Genomic DNA, 23,797 nt, shown 5'->3' with positions numbered 1-23,797 from the left:
TGATACATCTTAATAATGTGAGACACAAAAACCTCGCGTGGACAAGACAATACAGGTTTGCTTAAAATCTATGGCCGGAGTGTGTTTCCTTGTCTGACCACCACCAAGAAAACAAGACGAACAACACACGCACCGAGCAGCAAAGGACCCCACATTGTTTTACTCGCCTGGAGATGTCGTTCACGGACGGCCAGGTGTCAACACACACGTGCTGCTCGTATACTTCCGGGTTTTTGATCAGGTGTAGCCTGCACTCGAACTGGCAGTTGAACACAGAGCAAAACAAAGTAATATACGATGGTTATTAAATGTACAATAAACGGCTAACCGAGGTTCAGTGAGTGTTCAAGTATTGTTTTAACCCGTGGGTTACCGGGTCCATCTGTACAGTACAATGGTCGGTGGTAATAGCAGATATCAAACCAATCTCACTGCGCTTTTAGCAGCCGAAAAGAAGCAACTGCTGTGGGCATCCACTTGTTGAAGGTGAGATATTGTTTTTAATGGTAATAATGACAGAAACTCAAACATACACACAGACAGAATAGAGATTTTTTTGAAAGCACTGCATAGCAGAACGATAGTAACAAGGCAAATATATATTGTTCTAACTATTCTTTTATTATATTTATGTCATAAAATAAAGTATCTATCCAAGGCATGACAATTTTCTCAACGGTTCGTCAGTATATTATTGACATCATCAAAAGCTAAACAAGTTATAAAGCAACATTTAGTTGCTTCTCTGTACACCCTCAAAAGTTTATAAAAATAAAATAAACCAAATGAGAAAAGATGTAAATTAACACAACAATATATATATATATATATATATATATATATATATATATATATATATATATATATATATATAATGTGTTTATGCTTTGGTTTGATAATAGGTCTGTGTGAAATTATTATGTTGCTGTGACCACCACGTGATTGCTACGTGCTTATGCATTTTCTATGCAAATGAGATGAAACTCCGCTGTTACAAATGTTAATTTAACTTATATACATTTATCTATATACAGATCAATAAAAGGCTTTGTAAAAAATATACATACTATGGTTTACAAGTGATATTGTTCATAATGGTATACCGGTTGAACAATGTTAGCTAAAATGTACAAAAGAAACGTAGGTGGATTTGATCACTGTCCATGTTTGTGAATGTGAAAGTTCATGTAGTGTTCGGACGGTGGAGATAAATCTCGTCAGTGTGGAGACTGAGACGTCGTCGCCATGGATGGTTCGCCAACCCTGGAGACCATCCCGCCCTATGCTGTAGCGACGGACAGCCCGACAGTGATGGTAGATAACGGGACTGTAGAGATGGACGGGAGGTCGACCACGCCCACCGCGCCCAGGATACCCACACAGACCATGTCTGTCCTCAAACAGCTGTGGTCCCTGAGAGCTGTCATCATCGTGTTCCTCGTCCCCATCATCCTGATGCCTCTACCGTTGGTAGAAAACTCTACAGTAAGTAATACACAATTCCTGATGCCTCTATCGCTGGTAGAAAACTCCACAGTAAGTAATATACAATTCCTGACGCCTCTACCGCTGGTAGAAAACTCCACAGTAAGTAATACACAATTCCTGACGCCTCTACCGCTGACAGAAAACTCTACAGTAAGTAGAACACAATTCCTGACGCCTCTACCGCTGGTAGAAAACTCCACAGTAAGTAATACACAATTCCTGATGCCTCTACCGCTGACAGAAAACTATACAGTAAGTAATACACAATTCCTGACGCCTCTACCGCTGGTAGAATACTCCTCATGTTAAGTAACACATTAAATAACACAACCATTCCTAATGCCTCTACCACTGGTAAAAAAAACCCACCCTACAGTAACACAACAATTCCTCGTGCCTCTATCACCCACAAGGGTACAGCCACTCCCAGACTAGTTTACTAAATCAAAACTAGTACAGGTGTCACATATAATTTGCACTTCCCTAGATTTGCACTTCTCATTCAAGATTATACGTAGAATAAGCACTCCCCAGTGCATATTATACATGTGATATACACTCCCCTAGTCTATATTATATGTATAATATGCACTCCCTCTGAATAATATGCACTCCCCCAGTTTATATTACACATAGATTATAATAATTGTTTGAGCACTCAAATAATGATATTTGTTTTAGTGGTTTTTTATGTTCATATGACCAGTGCACTTTGAAAAAGTTGATATAAATATCAGTGGTGAATCTAGATGGCTATGTGAATCAGGGGCGGACCCAAGGACGCAAAATCGTTCTTGGAACCGCCCTTGAAAATTTGCAGAATAAAAATAATAACTGATCTTCTGTGGTGATCGGTTGAATCCCAGAATCGCTTTACCCATCCCTTACTTTCCTTACTTCCGATTAATATGACAGGAATTATGTGGAGATAACATTTCAAAGCTTGGTCTTAAGCAGGTTCATATTTTAGAACAAACAAATCATTACTTCAGACCCACCTACCCCAGTTAAGTGCCACCTTATTACCACCATCATTCCTGCATTCTTTGTTCATATCAGGGATCCGATATTGACAGTCATTGTTTGTTTAAAAACATTTATAATTTTTTAAGTAAAGGAAGTTGTAGACGATGTATAAAACAAAGGAAGAAAAACGAATTTTAGATGACCCTGCAAACGATTTTCATGGAAAATTATTATACTTAACAAAAGAGAAGAATATATGAATATCAGCGTATAAAACAATAATACACTCATGCCATCGATCTCTACTATAGTTGTAAGTAACGATACTAATCATGTATACAGCGTATACATTCATGATTACCTCTATGCACGATAATACACTCATGCCATCGATCTCTACTATAGTTGTAAGTAACGATACTAATCATGTATACAGCGTATACATTCATGATTACCTCTATGCACGATAATACACTCATGCCATAGATCTCTACTATAGTTGTAAGTAACGATACTAATCATGTATACAACGTACACATTCATGATTACGTCTATGCACGATAATACACTCATGCCATAGATCTCTACTATAGTTGTAAGTAACGATACTAATCATGTATACAACGAACACATTCATGATTACCTCTATGCACGATAATACACTCATGCCATAGATCTCTACTATAGTTGTAAGTAACGATACTAATCATGTATACAACGTATACATTCATGATCACCTCTATGCACGATAATACACTCATGCCATCGATCTCTACTATAGTTGTAAGTAACGATACTAATCATGTATACAGCGTATACATTCATGATTACCTCTATGCACAATAATACACTCATGCCATAGATCTCTACTATAGCTGTAAGTAACGATACTAATCATGTATACAACGTATACATTCATGATTACGTCTATGCACAATAATACACTCATGCCATAGATCTCTACTATAGTTGTAAGTAACGATATAATCATGTATACAACGTACATTCATGATACGTCTATGCACGATAATACACTCATGCCATAGATCTCTACTATAGTTGTAAGTAACGATACTAATCATGTATACAACGAACACATTCATGATTACCTCTATGCACGATAATACACTCATGCCATAGATCTCTACTATAGTTGTAAGTAACGATACTAATCATGTATACAACGTATACATTCATGATCACCTCTATGCACGATAATACACTCATGCCATAGATCTCTACTATAGTTGTAAGTAACGATACTAATCATGTATACAGCGTATACATTCATGATTACCTCTATGCACAATAATACACTCATGCCATAGATCTCTACTATAGCTGTAAGTAACGATACTAATCATGTATACAACGTATACATTCATGATTACGTCTATGCACGATAATACACTCATGCCATAGATCTCTACTATAGTTGTAAGTAACGATACTAATCATGTATACAACGTACACATTCATGATTACGTCTATGCACGATAATACACTCATGCCATCGATCTCTACTATAGTTGTAAGTAACGATACTAATCATGTATACAGCGTATACATTCATGATTACCTCTATGCACGATAATACACTCATGCCATAGATCTCTACTATAGCTGTAAGTAACGATACTAATCATGTATACAACGTATACATTCATGATTACGTCTATGCACGATAATACACTCATGCCATAGATCTCTACTATAGTTGTAAGTAACGATACTAATCATGTATACAACGTACACATTCATGATTACGTCTATGCACGATAATACACTCATGCCATAGATCTCTACTATAGTTGTAAGTAACGATACTAATCATGTATACAACGTACACATTCATGATTACCTCTATGCACGATAATACACTCATGCCATAGATCTCTACTATAGTTGTAAGTAACGATACTAATCATGTATACAACGTATACATTCATGATCACCTCTATGCACGATAATACACTCATGCCATAGATCTCTACTATAGTTGTAAGTAACGATACTAATCATGTATACAACGTATACATTCATGATCACCTCTATGCACAATAATACACTCATGCCATAGATCTCTACTATAGTTGTAAGTAACGATACTAATCATGTATACAACGTATACATTCATGATTACCTCTATGCACAATAATACACTCATGCCATAGATCTCTACTATAGTTGTAAGTAACGATACTAATCATGTATACAACGTATACATTCATGATTACCTCTATGCACAAGGGGCGGAAGCCGGAACATAGCCCAGTGGTAAACCGCTCTAGGATCGATCCTCGTTGGTGGGGCCCAATCAGCTATTTTTGTTCTAGCCAGTGCGCCACGACTGATACATCAAAGGCCATGGTATGTGCTATCACGTCTTTGGAATGGTGAATATAAAAAAATCCCTTGCTACTAATGGAAAAATGTAGCAGGTTTATTAAATCTAAGACTCTATGTCAAAATTACTAAATGTTTGATATCCTATATTCGATCAATAATTAAAAAATTGTACACGCCTCATGTTCAATAATGTTCATTACTCTACATATTATCTACACTACCTATTCATTATTATACACAATTTAAACACCACTTTCATTGTTATACATATAACCTACCCTCAACATTCATTATTATACATATAATCTGCGCTCCCGTTCATTATTATACATATAATCTACACTCCCCATTCATTATTATACATATAACCTACACTTTCAATTTTTTACCAAACATAAAATCTGCACTCAAGACTTAGTTACACACACACACACACACACACACACACACACACACACACACACACACACACACACACACACACACACATATATATATATATATATATATATATATATATATATATATATATATATATATATATATATTAGGTAGATCGATATAAAAATAGCTAGCTAGATAGACAGACAGATAGAAGGAAGTAAATACTAGATTTGACTAGTACATGTACTGTATCTCATATGTAATGGTCGCCGAGGTGTCGTTAAACTAACATTCCTTTTCTTGGTTGCCAAACAAGTACGGATACGAAGAAGAAAGCCTTGATGGACGAACTAAATACGACAATAGAAATATTTGTAAATTGTTTTCACAGAACAGAATTTTATTCAACTCAGATCACCAAACGGTGATGCATTGAGGTGGTTTACAAACATATTATACAGACGGCTGCAGTAAACGCTTGACACACATATGATATACACATAATACACAATAGGTATAATAATATAACAGTGTTATAAGCAGTAGTATACTTTACGTATTGTCTATAATTATACTGTATAGATATTTTTGAGAACAGAGTTAATCACATTTAGGAACATTCCCAATTTTTATTTGTCGTTGATAGCTTTTCGAATTAAATAATTGACAGGAAGGAAGATGCGCCTATTTAATCATCGTAATGGCCATCTTTTGGATTTCTGAAGCCATCCCAATTGCTGTGACGTCACTGATCCCGATTTTCCTCTGTCCAATGATGGGTATTCTTACAGCGAGACAAGTGTCAGCCACCTATTTAAACGTATGTATTAGTAGGTTTGTTACATCGTGTTGTATCCGATCACTTTAAAGGATACACATTGAAAAAACATATATAGTGTTTTTGACTTATAAATACACTATGAAATATGAATTTTTAAAAATGAATTTTTTTCCGTATTAGTAAACTTTAATACATGTACTTCTGTTCATATTCCCAGTCATATCAATATTTTGATGTACAGATATGATAGAAATGATAAAGATAGCAGAAATGAACAACATAAACTGGATACATTATAACTAGCATTCAGAGAGTACTGCTAAGGCAATACATGTGCCTCACCGGGTCCCACAAACCCCTGTGTTGAAGAGCCATAACTTTGTTAAACATGGATAAATTCCATTTGACAGTTATGGCCCTTGAGTAAATTTAGTCAGGTACCATTTCTTAAAAAAAGTACTTATTTATCGAAGTACGAGCATTTCTTTAGGATTATACCAAGCATACTTTTCTAACCTAATTTGGGGTTGCTGAATAAAAAAAAAAGTTGGCCATCTGAAAAATTACATTTAGGGGGTCAAAATGAAAAAACAAAAATGATAGTGTAAAAAATTAGGATTGTGTTGAAAATACATTGTGTTTAAGTATAATTGAGTGTCACAGCTTATGTTTTTATCTATTTTTGTGCGATAATTTATTTAGGACTGTATGCAACATTTAAATGTGCTGAATCCAAAAACGTGTTGGCCAATTGGTTATAGACAATTTATGATGTTTTATAACAATTAGATGTGTACATATTTTGTGTATAATTATGTAACAATTAGAAACACAACGGCACATTTAATAACTAATCCTTCCAGTTTGTCCTCCCCCCCAGTTACCGGCCTCTCCCAACGCTTATGTTTCGAGGACTTGTTTATATCCAACGTCCAAAACTTAATCAGCAAAATTATGAAATCATGCCAGACCTGGCAATGACATGACAAAGATTTGCCTCCAACATGATTGATATTCAATTGGTATATTATTATTAATCCCAAGTTAACCAATGTCAGATATAGGCTAATTTTCAACCTCTATACCTATAATGGGAGGATCACACATCGCTATGAACTAAAGTTATCTGACAACACAGGAAAGGTTCAGGTATATATGAAATATGGATAGAGACATATGGCTCTGTAGCTGTTGATCAGGAATTGGCAGACAACCAATGCACGAGAGAAATGAGAGCTCATAAGCTAGCATCTCAAGCACTCCAACATTTAATCTTTTTGTAATTAATTATTTTCATAGAACAGAAATACAGAAACATTCACCAAAGACTAATTAAAATAAACAAAAATGTATGACAACGATGTATGTTCTTATTGCTGTCTCGCAATTTACATTACAAAATATATTATTAAACACAATGCTGGCTTCAGATTTTGATTAATGGTTTTATGAATACATTTGTATGATCACATTAACTACAATCAATGGTGCACTGTCTATGAGGCAAATTCTCATCGGTTGCTTCATGAAATCCTTCATGGATTTTTATATGGTAATTTTATGGTCAAAAGACCAAAGCGCCAAACTGCAATATACCAGTAGTACAATCAGGTACAATCCTTAAGTTGAATAAGACATTTTACACAGACTATTTACAGCATACAAAGCCGGCCTGGGAGTGAATACTGATCATACGCTGATCGTAAAATTATGACTTGCTACCAATACCAGTACCCGTTGTTGAAACAAACTCAAGATTCAAATGTACCTGAAAAAGTCAACCTTGATTATTAACGGACAGGCATTGGCTCAAAGTCCAAAACACAAAGGGAACAAAATGTTTCACAAACATGCTGACATGTTGTATTTGATCGCTACAAGTCTCTATTAACCAAACTAAATGCACAGATTACAGATGTACAAACCCGTAAGAAGGATGCCAATACCTCATACTGAACTGAAAGCAATACAAAATTAACTAATTCCCTCTTTGAAACTATTTTTAAAACTTTGCCGAGGACAATGCAGTGTAAAGTAGTAACACTGAGTTGATTGTTGAATAACCAAAGACCAAGCACGGGGAATCTGATAATAATAATAATAATAATAATAATAATAATAATAATCTTTATTTAAAGAAGGTTACACAATTAATAGTACTATAATCTCCCTTGTGGCCTTCTGTCTATTAAGTATTAAACATTATTACTCAACATATAATGAAATAAACAATGTAATAACAAAACACAACATAATTAATCTTCATTAAATGCATCGAAACTATAAGATAAATACCCATGATGCATACATAATTAATACAATTTTGTTTACATATACAAACAAATGTTATCACAACTTGAAATAATCATAAACAAATATAATTTAAACGTACAGACTCCTGAGTAAAGATTTTACCAAGAGTCAGTGTTGTTATGAATTTTTTATATTGTCTATTAAATGAAAGTAAGGATACACTTTTTAAAATATAAAATAACACCGAAATATTTGAAGGAGTGTTTATACAATTCAGTGTTGGGTCTTGACAATACAAGATTATTATGTGTTGCTGATCTCAGGTTATATTTATTTGAGCCTGATGATGGTATGAAATAATCACTTATATATGCAGGTGTCAGATACCAGAAAAGTAGTTCATGCAATTCACTGTTCAAAACTATCTGACTAAATATTGCTGTACATATTAGTAAGGCACTGATATCCTATTGGGTTTTTCTTTTTCACATATGAAATATCCATGTAACAATTGGACAATGTTTGGAAATCCATTCCTATAATATAATATTGGAAAACACACTTTTTAGTATCAGAATGTTGAGTTGGGTTGCTTTTCATGCTCTAAGATGCAATACTATTATTTCATATATTATGGGCTTTCAAGGGAAATTAAACGATTCTGAAAAAATGGTGGTTACTGAGATTAAATGGACATGCTTTAGACAATGAATTTGTAAAGTGTATAATCTAACAGTAGACAGCGGAGACAAAGTACGAAATGTTCTACCTGGGAAACTGAAACATCCAAAACGTGGTGTTCGCAGATGAGCCTCCTAGAGTCATTTCATTACCATGCAAAGCAAGCTTACATGTACCACTCTATACCTTCCACCACCTTCAGCAGTGGATGGACTTGTATGGATGAATAACCCATGAATGCCATCTGATTTTGCTTCTAGTTTGTGTTAAAGTATTATAGAGGTTGCTGTTGTTATTAAATAACCTTTTCTCTAAATACCCATACATGTTAAAAAAATCTTAGCATAATATTTGATGTAATAAATAAAAAATACAGCAATGTGTTGCTAAATAGACTACGTTTTGGACGATATATTTCCACCCATTGCAAATAGTTATAATATGGTAGCCATCTAAATCATACCACACATATTTTGAACTCATTTGTGTTGTATGCTGCGATGCATTCTTGCATTTATGGCAGTAAATAATACCCTTCATAAGACTTGCATGTCGATTTTATAACAAATGGCCACCATTTTGTTTTTTGCCATCTTGTTTTTAAATATTTGACACAAAACTATATTTAAAAATTTTAAATATTTTTATAAATTAAATGTATCCACATATATGTTAATGTCAAAACAAATCCTATAAAAATCGTTGGAATACCAGTTACATACTTTTTATTAGGCAATTTTCCGCCATTTTATTTTCGGCCATTTTGAACTAAAAAACGTAATTTCTCAGATGGCCAACATGATTGTTTTTGGATTCAGCATACCAATATTAGGTTAAAAATCTATGTTGGCCCAAATCCCAAAGCAAATGCCCGTACATGTCACATTTCTGGAAAATGGGACCTGACTAATTCTCATAAAATCAAACTTGATCTGGCCATAACTCTGTTAAAACTGGATAAATCCCCATGCATGTCAAACTTGTTCTGTAACTGTACATGATAAATATTTAAAGAACATTTCAAACAGAAGGATAGAGAGGAAAGCCATAGTCCCCTCCAGTTAGACCGGTAGGAGACTGACAAGAAAACAGCATGGTGGTAAAAGTGTACCAATGTGTATAGTATAAGATAATAATGATGCTTTTTGCAAGTAGTCGTGTATGTAGCTATCTCTGAAAGGTACGTTTAGTATCCTTACAAAGCAATGTTTTCTAAAACATTAAACAAACACCTTACACAGTATTGTTAGAGTACTTTATGTGTTAAAACAGTGACTTGAGCTATTCTCTTTTATAATTTGGTACCAGCAAATACTAAAGTATTTTGTGATATAAGATAGCTAGTTATTGTGTGAAGGTGTTGCCATACTAAGGAACTATTTCTGATTGTGTTTAGGACACGTCCATGCTGTTTATCGGAGGTCTGATTGTAGCTATCGCCATAGAGACGTGGGACCTACATAAACGGATTGCGCTCCGAGTTCTCATGCTGGTCGGCGCCGAACCCAGATGGTAAGTGTTATTTAATGTGCTCTAGTGGTGTAGTTTAACAAAACAAACTTTAACTGTAAGTCAGCCTGTCGTATTCTCTCTTTTATAAAGGTTTATGTTGTTGTTTTTTGCTTTGTTTTGTTTTATTATTTTGTTGTTAGATTTGTTGTTTTTTAAAATCTATATAACAAAAGGCTATGACAAATGAAATAATACATTTATTATCACATGTGTTTACAAACCTATATCCATATTCTATATTACATTCATTGTGTATTTGCCGAATTGTAAACGAGTAGTAATAACACAACGATAGCACCAGATGTTCACGATAAAGGAGCATATCACAAGAAAAAAAAAATCAAATTCCAATGGTATTAGTTGAAACTGATTTCCGTTTAACATTCTAAACAGTTGAAGTTGGTGTTTTTATTAACACCTGACAAAAATAGATTTAGAAACTTGTTAGTCTTTTACCTCCACAAAATGTTTCCTTTTGTTTGTTTTTGTCTTTTCTCTGTCTCTCTCTCTCTCTCTCTCTCTCTCTCTCTCTCTCTCTCTCTCTCTCTCTCTCTCTCTCTCTCTCTCTCTCTCTCTGTACAATATACAATAACAAAATCCCTAAAACATTCCGTTAGGCTAATGGCTGGTTTGATGTTCGTCACGTGGTTCCTGTCGATGTGGATCAGTAACACAGCGACGACGGCCATGATGATCCCGATAGTACAGGCGATCCTGCAGCAGCTCAAAGACAGCGGCAACCTCACCGGCCTGGACGGCAAAAACATCGGCAGGAAGGGCACACAGCAAAACTTTGGTAAGTACAGCCCCCACCTCATGCAGTGCCCGAGACCTAACTCACTAAACTCTCGCAACGTTGCGATCTCGCAGAGCAATAAAAAGAGTGCCCAGAGGCCTGATTCACTAAACCCTCGCAACGTTGCAATCTCACAGAGCAATACAAACAGTGCCCAGAGACCTAATTCATTAAACTCTCGCAACATTGCGATCTCGCATAGCAATAAAAACAGTGCCCAGAGGCCTGATTCACTAAACCCTCGCAACGTTGCGATCTCACAGAGCAATACAAACAGTGCCCAAAGACCTAATTCATTAAACTCTCGCAACGTTGCAATCTCGCAGAGCAATAAAAACAGTGCCCAGAGGCCTGATTCACTAAACTCTCGCAACGTTGCGATCTCGCAGAGCAATACAAACAATGCCCAGAGACCTGGAGCCTAATTCACAAAGGTCTCTTAAGCTCTGCTAGACAAAAAAGCATCCTCTTTGCAAGTCTTTTAACATTGCACTGCGAGATCGCAAAGTTGCGAGAGTTTAGTGAATTAGACCCCTGGGGCCTAATTCACAAAGGTCTGTTAGGCTCTGCTAGACAACAAAGCATCCTCTTTGCAAGTCTTTTAGCATTGCACTGCGAGATAGCAAAGTTGCGAGAGTTTAGTGAATTAGGCCCCTGATTCACTAAACTCTCGCAACGTTGCGATCTCGCAAAAAAATACAAAGATACTTGCAAGGACGATGCGATGTTTCTAAGAGAGCTTAATAGAGCTCTGCGAATTAGACCCCAGAACATTTATATGTTTGTCCTGCTATTATAAACAAAAACAATGTGCTTGTGCCACTCTAACTAAAGCGTGCGCCACCCCCGCCCCTTCTTCGCATGTTATTCGGAGTATGTTTGTGTCACAAGGCAATGTTTATATTAATCTTCAGAGTTGAGAGAGAGTAACCCCCTTCCAGCCCGGCTGCCCGCTTCCAAAACCTAATAATCGTCTCTTAAGTATTACAGGTTCGTTGTCAAGACATGTTACAAAAGGGGGATAATCCGTTTAGTACTCGCGTCGATGTGTCTCCAGTACAAAGTGTAAATCTGTTTTAAGACCAGGACAGCTATATATAATCCTTCCCACAGCGAACGCCATTTGTCATACTATGGAATTTACTACAAGTTATGTATTTATGAGCCGATTCTTATCTAAATTGGACACAAAAATAGTTTTTTTCCAAAACACGTATAATTTTCTTCTTATGTCAAACCAAACAGAAATTATTTACAAAACATTTCTGTAATAGTATAGTATAGACTATAGTTCACAATACTTTAAAAACTAAACCTAAATATAAACAACTCTTTCATTCCAAAATTATCTGGACAACAATTATATTCCAACCTATTACGAAAACTGAGGATTCTGAATTACTATGGTTTCGATATTGATGTTGCATGGACTCATCACTTCTATAATGTTTAGGTCTTCACTAAATATTAAGCTAAAATAATTTTCGTATAGTTTGTAAAAAGACCCCAGAAACAATAATATCCTGTATTCCCAAAAATCTTCCATTTTGTAACCGTTTTCTCGAATCGATCTTATAACATACTTTCATTTGAAAATCCTTCTCAAATACGCACCCAACGTTTTATTCTAATGCTAGGCTCAGACTGTCAGCTGTTACGACGAAGTTGGCCAACTCGACGGTTGCGTTGTAATTTCCCCAACTTCCAAATTATGACGGATAAGAATGGGTTATTCGACGATAATCGAGTTGTAAGAGCGCTCAGACCAGAAACTGGACAGTCATAGAAGCGGTGGCAGTATAAAACTGGCCAACTTTATGCTGGCAGTTGGCAGTCTGAAACCAGCATTACAGAACACATGTCGCTTGAAAACATTTTAGTCCTCTGCCTCCAAATTCATTGTATAGATAATGCTTTTTTTTAGTATTAATCTATTTTATTTATTCCATAATTTTGATTTACCTTTAAATGTTCATTAACGGCGTCAGTATAAAAAATGTTCTCTGTGTTCAGTGATTGTATGTTATACTGTTTGACTTGAACAGACAACAGAGCATACGAGGTAGAGATGGAAGACATCCCACTGGACGAGAAAGCTGCCGCCGCTGCTGCTACTAACGCTGGTGGTGATGCCGCTGTTGACGATACCAAACAGGTTGACGTCACACACAAACACAGCACAGACAAGTAGGCACTCGCATCTTACTTCATGTTGTGTACCACTCGAATATAGCGGTGTTTTTGTTCTAAATATATTTGTATGTTATTTATTTATTAAGTTATTTTATTATACATACATACATATATATATATATATATATATATATATATATATATATATATATATATATATATAATTGTATTTATTTAATTTTTTATTTATGCTATCTATCTGTCTGTCATTTTGTTTATCTATCTCTATATAATATCTATCTATGTATCTATCTATGTACCTATATATGTATCTAGATATGTACCTATATATGTACTGATGTATAAATATCTATGTATATGTGTATGTATCTATGTATGTATGTATGTATCTATCTGTCTATCTGTCTGTCTGTCATTCTGTTTATCTATCTCTATATTCTGTTTATCTATCTCTATATAATATCTATCTATATATGTATCTATTTATGTACCTATATATGTATTTTTATATTTTGAATATCTCTATTGTATGTATGTCGGGTTTTGACTTAAACATACATATATTCAATGACGCACTGGCACAGGGGATATTAAAATCCTTTATTGCCTTCACAAATTTCCTCATGCCGTTACCGAGACCCGAACCTGTGGCACCCAATCGCCCGCAATTGTTGGGCCGGAACGCTACCAATCAGACCATCTACGTTCCACAAAAATAGAACGATCGTTAGTCGACACATATTCGTACCGGTCCAACAACCACGCGGTTCTAAGGCCCCATGACTTGGCAACGTTTGACTTACATGCAGATGTGGACAGACCTGGCACTGGCTATATATGTATTTTTATATTTTGAATATCTCTATTGTATGTATGTCGGGTTTTGACTTAAACATACATATATTCAATGACGCACTGGCACAGGGGATATTAAAATCCTTTATTGCCTTCACAAATTTCCTCATGCCGTTACCGAGACCCGAACCTGTGGCACCCAATCGCCCGCAATTGTTGGACCGGAACGCTACCAATCAGATCCAACTACGTTCCACAAAAATAGAACGATCGTTAGTCGACCATATTCGTACCGGTCCAACAACCATGTATGAATATATATGTATCTGTATATGTATGTATGCATGTATGTATGTATGTATGTATGTATCTATCTATCTATCTATCTGTCTGTCTGTCTGTCATTCTGTTTATCTATCTCTATATTATTCTGTTTATCTATCTCTATATAATATCTATCTATGTATGTATCTATTTATGTACCTATATATGTACTGATGTATGAATATATATGTATCTGTGTATGTATGTATGTATGTATGTATGTATGTATGTAAGTATGTATGTATGTATGTATGTATGTATCTATCTGTCTAGCTGTCTGTCTGTCATTCTGTTTATCTATCTCTATATTCTGTTTATCTATCTCTATATAATATCTATCTATGTATCTATCTATTTATGTACCTATATATGTACTGATGTATGAATATATATGTATCTGTGTATGTATGTATCTATCATCTTTATATCTATCTATCTATATCCATCCACCCACCCATCTATCCATCTATCCATCCATCTATCCATCCATCCCTCCATCCCTCTATCTGTTATCTTTGTAAAAACATATTTTAACCATTCAGTTTATCTCGATCAGTGACGTGATGGTTGTAGTAATTTACAGTGACGTCATCGATGATGAACAAGTGCATCTAGACCAATGTTGTTGTGGCTGTAGTAGTTTAACAATATGTTGCAGTGACCTCACCGAGGAAGAGCAGGCCCAAGAGGACGCCGACCACCTGAGGATGTGCAAGGCGCTGTCCCTGGCTGTGGCCTACGCCGCTAACACCGGGGGGATCGCGTCGCTCACTGGAACCGGACCTAACGTCGTGCTCAAGGGCCAGTCAGACATGTTAGTATATTTGATGACTTTAAAAAAAAATCAGTCCTGAATTTGATGCCATTGTAAGATGAATTTGACTATAAAATATTTCTAACGACTAAAATTACATATTAGTATAGTTTTTTCTTTAATAAATCGGTGTTTGTATATTCAGTGTATGTCATAATATTTGTAAATAACCCAAAATTGATTTGGTCTACCAATAATTTCGTTCGTAAGAAAAACAAAACATCCCCACCCCCTCCCAAAAAAACAAAAACAAACTACCCCCCCAAAAAAAACCCTCAACAGCAACCCCCCCCCCCCTCAAAAAAAATAAAAAAATAAAACAAAACAAAATACACGCATCATTCATTTAAATCTGTATTTAAATTTTATCAATATTCATATTATGTTTATTTGTAGTATTTTTGACGAACGGAATATCCCAAACCCGATCACGTTCGCCACGTGGCTGATCTACGGACTTCCGCTCTCGTTCATCGTCCTCATCGTGCTGTGGATCTGGATGCAGATCTTCTTCCTCAGATGCAGGTTTGTTCCCTGTGGTCTGATTCGGTCTGACTCCCTGCAGGTGTGTTCCCTGTGGTCTGACTCGGTCTGGCTCCCTGCAGGTGTGTTCCCTGTGGTCTGACTCGGTCTGGCTCCCTGCAGGTGTATTATCTGTGGTCTGACTCTGTCTGACTCCCTGCAGGTGTGTTCCCTGTGGTCTGACTCGGTCTGGCTCCCTGCATGTGTGTTCCCTGTGGTCTGACGCGGTCTGGCTCCCTGCAGGTGTGTTCCCTGTGGTCTGACTCAGTCTGACTCCCTACAGGTGTGTTCCCTGTGGTCTGACTCGGTCTGGCTCCCTGCAGGTGTGTTCCATGTGGTCTGACTCGGTCTGGCTCCCTGCGGGTGTGTTCCCTGTGGTCTGTCTCGGTCTGGCTCCCTGCAGGTGTGTTATCTGTGGTCTGACTCGGTCTGGCTCCCTGCAGGTGTGTTATCTGTGGTCTGACTCGGTCTAACGCCCTGCAAGTGTGTTATCTGTGGTCTGACTCTGTCTGGCTCCCTGCAGGTGTGTTCTCTGTGGTCTGACTCGGTCTGACTCCCTGTAGGTGTGTTCTCTGTGGTCTGACTCGGTATGACTCATTGCAGGTGTGTTATCTGTGGTCTGACTCGGTATGACTCCTTGCAGGTGTGTTATCTGTGGTCTGACTCGGTATGACTCCCTGCAGGTGTGGTCTCTGTGGTCTGACTCGGTCTGACTTCCTGTAGGTGTGTTCTCTGTGGTCTGACTCGGTCTGACTTCCTGTAGGTGTGTTCTCTGTGGTATGACTCCCTGCATGTGTGTTATCTGTGGTCTGACTCGGTCTGACTTCCTGTAGGTGTGTTCTCTGTTGACTGACTTGGTCTGACTTCCTGCAGGTGTGTTCTCTGTGGTCTGACTCGGTATGACTCCTTGCAGGTGTGTTCTCTGTGGTCTGACTCGGTCTGACTTCCTGCAGATGTGTTCTCTGTGGTCTGACTCGGTATGACTCCCTGCATGTGTGTTATCTGTGGTCTGACTCGGTCTGACTTCCTGTAGGTGTGTTCTCTGTGGTCTGACTCGGTATGACTCCTTGCAGGTTTTTATCTGTGGTCTGACTCGGTCTGACTCCCTGCAGGTGTGGTCTCTGTGGTCTGACTCGGTCTGACTTCCTGTAGGTGTGTTCTCTGTGGTCTGACTCGGTATGACTCCCTGCATGTGTGTTATCTGTGGTCTGACTCGGTCTGACTTCCTGTAGGTGTGTTCTCTGTGGTCTGACTCGGTATGACTCCTTGCAGGTGTGTTCTCTGTGGTCTGACTCGGTCTGACTTCCTGTAGGTGTGTTCTCTGTGGTCTGACTCGGTATGACTCCCTGCTCCTTGTGTGTTATCTGTGGTCTGACTCGGTCTGACTTCAGGTGTGGTCTTCCTGTAGGTGTGTTTCTCTGTGGTCTGACTCGGTATGACTCCTTGCAGGTGTGTTCTCTGTGGTCTGACTCGGTCTGACTCCCTGCAGGTGTGGTCTCTGTGGTCTGACTCGGTCTGACTCCCTGTAGGTGTGGTCTCTGTGGTCTGACTCGGTATGACTCCTTGCAGGTGTGTTCTCTGTGGTCTGACTCGGTCTGACTCCCTGCAGGTGTGGTCTCTGTGGTCTGACTCGGTCTGACTCCCTGTAGGTGTGTTCTCTGTGGTCTGACTCGGTATGACTCCTTGCAGGTGTGTTCTCTGTTGTCTGACTCGGTCTGACTCTCTGCAGGTGTTATATCTGTGGTCTGACTCCCTGCAGGTGTGTTCTCTGTTATCTGACTCGGTCTGACTCCCTGCAGGTGTGTTCTCTGTGATCTGACTCGGTCTGACTCCCTTCCCTAATATTGTGTATTTATGTGAATTTTTGAATGGATCTCTATATTGTGTATTTATGTGAATTTTTGAATGGATCTCTCTATCTGTTTCTTTCTGTCTCTCTCTGTCTCTCTCTGTTTTTTTCCGTCTCTGTCGCTCTCTCTCTCTCTCTCTCTTTGTCTGTCTCTCTGTTATTTTAGAGAGAGACAGAGACAGAGAGAGAGAGAGAGAGAGAGAGAGAGAGAGAGAGAGAGAGAGAGAGAGAGAGAGAGAGAGAGAGAGAGAGAGAGAGAATGAGTGAGTGAGTGAGTTAAAAATTAACCCGTTTCTTATATAATTAGTTATGTATTGTTGTGTGTGTCGGCAGATAATTACAGTTAGTTTTCCACTTTCAGAGGCTTCTGTAGCTGTTTCCGGAGAAAGACAGACGGAGGGACGGACGACAGTGAAGTTAAAATAGTCATACGAAAGGCATATACAGATCTGGGACCAATTTCGTAAGTGAAGTAATAACTGAAATAACTAAATCCAACCTTACAGAAATAGTTTATCTCTGATGATGTATGTATGTCACTGTTCTTAACACTTATATTATCTGCAAAATGTTTAAATAAATTTTATTTCATTTTATTTATACTTATTTTCCTGCTTATATTCATTTATAGTTCAAGCACGCTGTCTTGGCACACGCATCAGCTACCTGCTTGGACTGTGTGTCTAGGACACTGTGTTAATCGTTAGTTGCCAGTGTATAGTGAGAAGTCGGCATAGTGTCCTGACACCTTCCTATTGAGTCATTACCGGCATGCAGCACTGATAGCTGAACCACTACACCACATAGGCCTGTTTTTAGTCAAATGCATAAAGATGAATTGTAGTCCGTTTGCGTCAAAAGGGAACCGATGAATTGCAATGCAGCCTTATATATGCAAATTCGCGTATATAAAGTAAAAAACAAAAACGTCGGTGTAAATAAAAACGTTTCTGTATAAATTATCATCAAATCGATTACTAAAGTAGTGTCGGAAATAGAATAAAACTGATTTTCGTCGATTATGTCTTTCATATTAAACTGACAAGTAAATATTTTGTAAATATCTATTTAATGATACTCTACCTAATTTAGCATGTACTTGTTTTGGCTCTCATTGATGTTCAAGGTGGTGTTTACTCTTGAAATTAAAAGAAAGATGTCAGTAAACAGGTGATTTGTGTACTTTATTGGAACAGACTAAATAAATTTTCATCGACATGTGTCAATTTCATTTACCCTAAACAAAGTTTTAATTTAAAACTGCAAGTTAACGGAGTATTTTGAATTTTTGCATATTTAGTGAATATAAATTCAATATAAGTACATTAGAAATGTACATAATCTTGCAAACACTTAAAGGTGCTATATCATAGTTACATGTGAACATCTGTTTGTGATAAAGATTCTTCCATAAAAATTTATTTTCTACTAGTAGATAAAATTATATTGTTAGAATCATTTATGGGCATATAGTTGAAGATGTAGTCTTTAAATTTTAAAGCAAAATTTAATTTAAAAAAATATATTTGCAGAAGCTGTGATTATGCAACTTGGATAAAGCATCTTTAATACATGTACATAGCACCTTTAATACCAGTATAACAGATCACACACTCAGAATGGTTCTTGACCGTTTAGCTCAAAAGTTACTTACAAATGTCTATAAATATTTTGTTTTGGAGAAGGATAGGGGTAAACCGTCATCAGAGACAGTCCTTCACATATTGCAACAGCAATGAAATTAACACATGTCGATCAATTGTTTTATAACCTGTTCCAATAAAGAGCACAACTCACCTGTTTACTGACATCTTTCTTTTAATTTCAAGAGTAAACACCACCTTGTATATCAGTGAGAACCCAAACAAGTAAATGCTAAATTAGGTAGAGTATCATTAAATAGATATTTACAAAATATTTACTTGTCACTTTAATATGAAAGACATAATCGATGAAAATCAGTTTTATTCTATTTCCGACATTACTTTAGTATACACTTGATCATGCCAGTGAAACAGCATACCTTAGCTGATCCAGTATTTTGTATTTATTCACCCCTATATTAAAATGAGCTTTAATCTTTACATTTGGATAGTAATTTATTAAACTATTTTGTATTTGGTTTATTTACATACAAATTATTGGTAAACATGTTTCTTACACACCCCTTGGTGAGAACCTCATTCGTTATTTATGATAACACATACGTAACACATATACGTGTGTTAACAATTTCAAGACTTACAACTGCCTGCTCCTAGGTGGTGAGAACCTCATTCGTTATTTATGATAACACATACTTAACACATATACGTGTGTTAACAATTTCAAGACTTACAACTGCCTGCTCCTAGGTAGTGAGAACCTAATTCGTTATTTATGATAACACATACTTAACACATATACGTGTGTTAACAATTTCAAGACTTACAACTGCCTGCTCCTAGGTGATGACCAGGTCACCAATGCCGTATATCCAATAAAAAAACACACACGAGCGAAATCGATTACAGTGTGACGTATAGTTAACCTGACAATCATGTGTCTGTGACGCGTAAGCCAGTTACACGTGCAAAGGGTTGTAAATATCTTTTAGTCGAAACATATGTTAAAATTTGCTTAAACCTGGTGTTTGATGATATGTAAGAAATAGAATAATACATTCGTGTCCGTTAGATACCGTTTATCTCACAAATCGTTGTTTAAAAACCTATCAAACTCGCTTTCGCTCGTTAGATACATTTTAAAACAACTGGTTGTGAGGTAAATGGTATCTAACGGTCACTCATGTATTATTCTCTATATTATAGTTTCGATGGGTCATAATATGAGTTTTAGAATCATTTAGTATATACATGTAATATATGCCAATTCATCGGTTCCCTTTAAACACAAACAGACTATATTTAGTCTTACCTGATAAAAAAAACCCTCTGGTTTTATGGATGACCGTTTATGTGGTTGACATATTTTTATTCTTTATAAAAATACCCGACTGGAATTTATAACCGAGTATATACAAGGATACACCTGTTGGTAGAAGCGATTTAAACCAGTATTTGATACTGCTCCCTGCAGGTGTGTCCTCTGTGGTCTGACTTGGTCTGACTCCCTGCAGGTGTGTTCTCTGTGGTCTGATTCGGTCTGACTCCCTACGTGTGTTCTGACGATTCAACTGAAATTGTAAAGAACATCGTGAACAAAAAATGATAATAAAATAACATTTTGTATGTATGTGAATGTTTCTTTCTCTCTCTCTCTCTCTCTCTCTCTCTCTCTCTCTCTCTCTCTCTCTCTCTCTCTGTGTGTGTGTGTGTGTGTGTGTGTGTGTGTGAGAGAGAGAGAGAGAGAGAGAGAGAGAGAGAGAGAGAGAGAGAGAGAGAGAGAGAGAGAGAGAGAGAGAGAGAGAAATTAACCCGTTTCTTATATAATTAGTTCTGTATTGTCGTGTGTGTCTGCAGATAATTACAGTTAGTTTTCCACCTTCAGAGGCTTCTGTAGCTGTTTCCGGAGAAAGACAGGGGGGGGGGGGGGCGGACTACAGAGAAGTTAAAATCGTCATACGAAAGGCATATACAGATCTGGGACCAATTTCGTAAGTGAAGTAGTAACTGAAATAACTAATTCCAACCTTACAGAAATAGTTTATCTCTGATGATGTATGTATGTCACAGTTCTTAACACTTATATTATCTGCAAAATGTTTAAATAAATTTTATTTCATTTTGTTTATACTTATTTTGATGCTTATATTCATTTATGGTTCAAGCACGCTGTCTTGGCACACACACCAGCTACCTGCTTGGACTGTGTGTCTAGGACACTGTGTTAATCGTTAGTTGCCAGTGTATAGTGAGACGTCGTCATAGTGTCCTGACACCTCCTTGTTAACTCGGTACCGGCATGCAGCACTGAAAGCTTAACCACTACACCATATAAGCCTGTTTTTAGTCAAATGCATAAAGTTGAATTGTAGTCCGTTTGCGTCAAAAGGGAACCGATGAATTGCAATGCAGCCTTATATACTCTTCAAAAAAACGTAGGGGAACCTGAAATATTAATGTTAATATCAACTATTAGACCGAACATACATTTTGACCACATACATCCTAGTAAAGAACGTTCAGGTCTGTTTATCAACACACCGAAACACATTCCATAGTTTTCACGTGCATCACGCAGTTTCCCCGTGCACGTGCGTGGGGTGTTATTAAATTTTTGACAATTTCCAGGAAGGTCGATTAATCACTGTGGAACATTATTACTGTCAATCTTTTTCATTCTGTTGATCATACAGTTGTTATTGTTTTGTTTTTAGTCATTTTTATTGTTTGAATTTGCGATTTACTGATATAAAAACCGTCAACTTTCGAATTTCATTTCTGACCTCAATCGTCCTTCAGTATCTTTGGTGGTCATAAAATCTACTGTAATACTGAACTACCGGTTGTAATGTTTGCACAATTAATTCACTATTATCATATAAATTTTAAAGCCACATCTAATATACCTTACAATTTTGGCAATTGTAAATTCTTATTAGAGTTCCCCTACTTTTTTTGAAGAGTATATATGCAAACTCGCATATATAAAGTAAAAAACAAAAACGTCGTTGCATAGGTTAAATTTCCTTTTTGGAAGGGACTAATGGAACAGACAAGGTAACCCGCAATTCTGCCGTTGCATTATCGATTACTAGTATACAACTGATCATGCCGGTGAAACAGCATTATCGATTACTAGTATACAACTGATCATGCCGGTGAAACAGCATTATCGATTACTAGTATACTTTAACTGATCATGCCGGTGAAACAGCATTATCGATTACTAGTATATACACTGATCATGCCGGTGAAACAGCATTCCTTGGCTCATCCAGTATTTTGTCTTGACCCCTATATTAAAACGAGCTTTAATCTATACATTTGGATAGTAGTTTATTAAAATGATTTTTATTTTGTTTATTTACATACAAATTGTTGGTAAAAATGTTTATTATAGTTGGTATAAGTTTAAAACGTCAAAATATAAGTTTTAGATTTTTGTTTAGTATATAGTATATGCCAATTCATCGGTTCCCTTTAAACACAAACAGTCTATATTTAGTCTTACCTGATAAAAACCCTTGGTTTTATGGATGACCGTTTATATGGCTGACATATTTATATTCTTTATAAAATTACCCGACTGGAATTTATAACCGAGTATATACAAGAAATATTACCAGTGTTCGTAGAAGCGATTTAAATCATGTGTTTGATACGTGCAAACACAGGCAAAGGTTAAGAATTCCCTTAGTCGTAACGAATTTGTTCAAGGGTGATGAAGTAAAAGAATAATACATTCGTGTCAAACACTAATTTCTTCTTTAGCTGTTTAAAAAGAAGAGTCTTACACGCAAGCCATCACACCTCGGTATATTTACTGGTTCATTCTCATCTTGCCATGCTCTATATTATGTATTTGAATTGTCCTCTTCTTACACACTGTAATGTGTCTGATGTGTTGTATGATAAATCTTGAAGTAACACTAATTTCTTCTTTAGTCTTACCTGATAAAAAAAACCCTCTGGTTTTATGGATGACCGTTTATGTGGTTGACATATTTTTATTCTTTATAAAAATACCCGACTGGAATTTATAACCGAGTATATACAAGGATACACCTGTTGGTAGAAGCGATTTAAACCAGTATTTGATACTGCAAAACAGGAAGAATAAGAATTCCCATAGTCGTAACGAATTGTTCAAGGGTCAAAGTATAAGAATAAATATGTGAAACACTAATTTCTTCTTTAGCTGTTTAAAGAAGAGTCTACACGCAAGCCATCACACCTCGGTATATTTACTGGTTCATTCTCATCTTGCCATGCTAATTATGTATTTGAATTGTCCTCTTCTTACACACTGTAATGTGTCTGAGTGTTGTTTGATAAATCTTAACGTAACACAACTGCTAATGATATATTAGTCTAAGGATGAAGTGTTAATGCCATCCATTAAACGCTCTGTTCTGAGTTCACTGCCACTGTAAACTGTTTCTGACTAACACGACCGTTTTAACAACTACAATGACACGTTATTAAATAACAAGGTGCTTTAATTTTATCATATCACTTGATTGTT

General features: G+C 36.6%; 1 protein-coding gene across 1 annotated transcript in view; it reads left to right on the top strand.

The window, feature by feature from the left end:
* Positions 1 to 354: 354 nt before the first annotated feature.
* The window catches only part of LOC121368941 (solute carrier family 13 member 5-like), a 39,619-nt gene continuing 16,176 nt past the window's right edge, over positions 355 to 23,797 (top strand). The window contains exons 1-9 of the mRNA XM_041493705.1: positions 355 to 486; positions 1,192 to 1,485; positions 5,858 to 6,007; positions 10,299 to 10,414; positions 11,032 to 11,210; positions 13,256 to 13,397; positions 15,142 to 15,297; positions 15,694 to 15,822; positions 18,030 to 18,131. Of these exons, the coding sequence (XP_041349639.1) occupies positions 1,246 to 1,485; positions 5,858 to 6,007; positions 10,299 to 10,414; positions 11,032 to 11,210; positions 13,256 to 13,397; positions 15,142 to 15,297; positions 15,694 to 15,822; positions 18,030 to 18,131 (1,214 nt within the window). The 5' untranslated portion in view covers positions 355 to 486; positions 1,192 to 1,245. The remainder of the gene's footprint in view (positions 487 to 1,191; positions 1,486 to 5,857; positions 6,008 to 10,298; positions 10,415 to 11,031; positions 11,211 to 13,255; positions 13,398 to 15,141; positions 15,298 to 15,693; positions 15,823 to 18,029; positions 18,132 to 23,797) is intronic.

This window comes from Gigantopelta aegis, chromosome 3, assembly GCF_016097555.1.
Source record: "Gigantopelta aegis isolate Gae_Host chromosome 3, Gae_host_genome, whole genome shotgun sequence".
Taxonomy (NCBI): domain Eukaryota; kingdom Metazoa; phylum Mollusca; class Gastropoda; order Neomphalida; family Peltospiridae; genus Gigantopelta; species Gigantopelta aegis.
The sequence above is the reverse complement of the archived record's forward strand: the minus strand, read 5'-3'. Positions and strand labels throughout refer to the sequence as shown.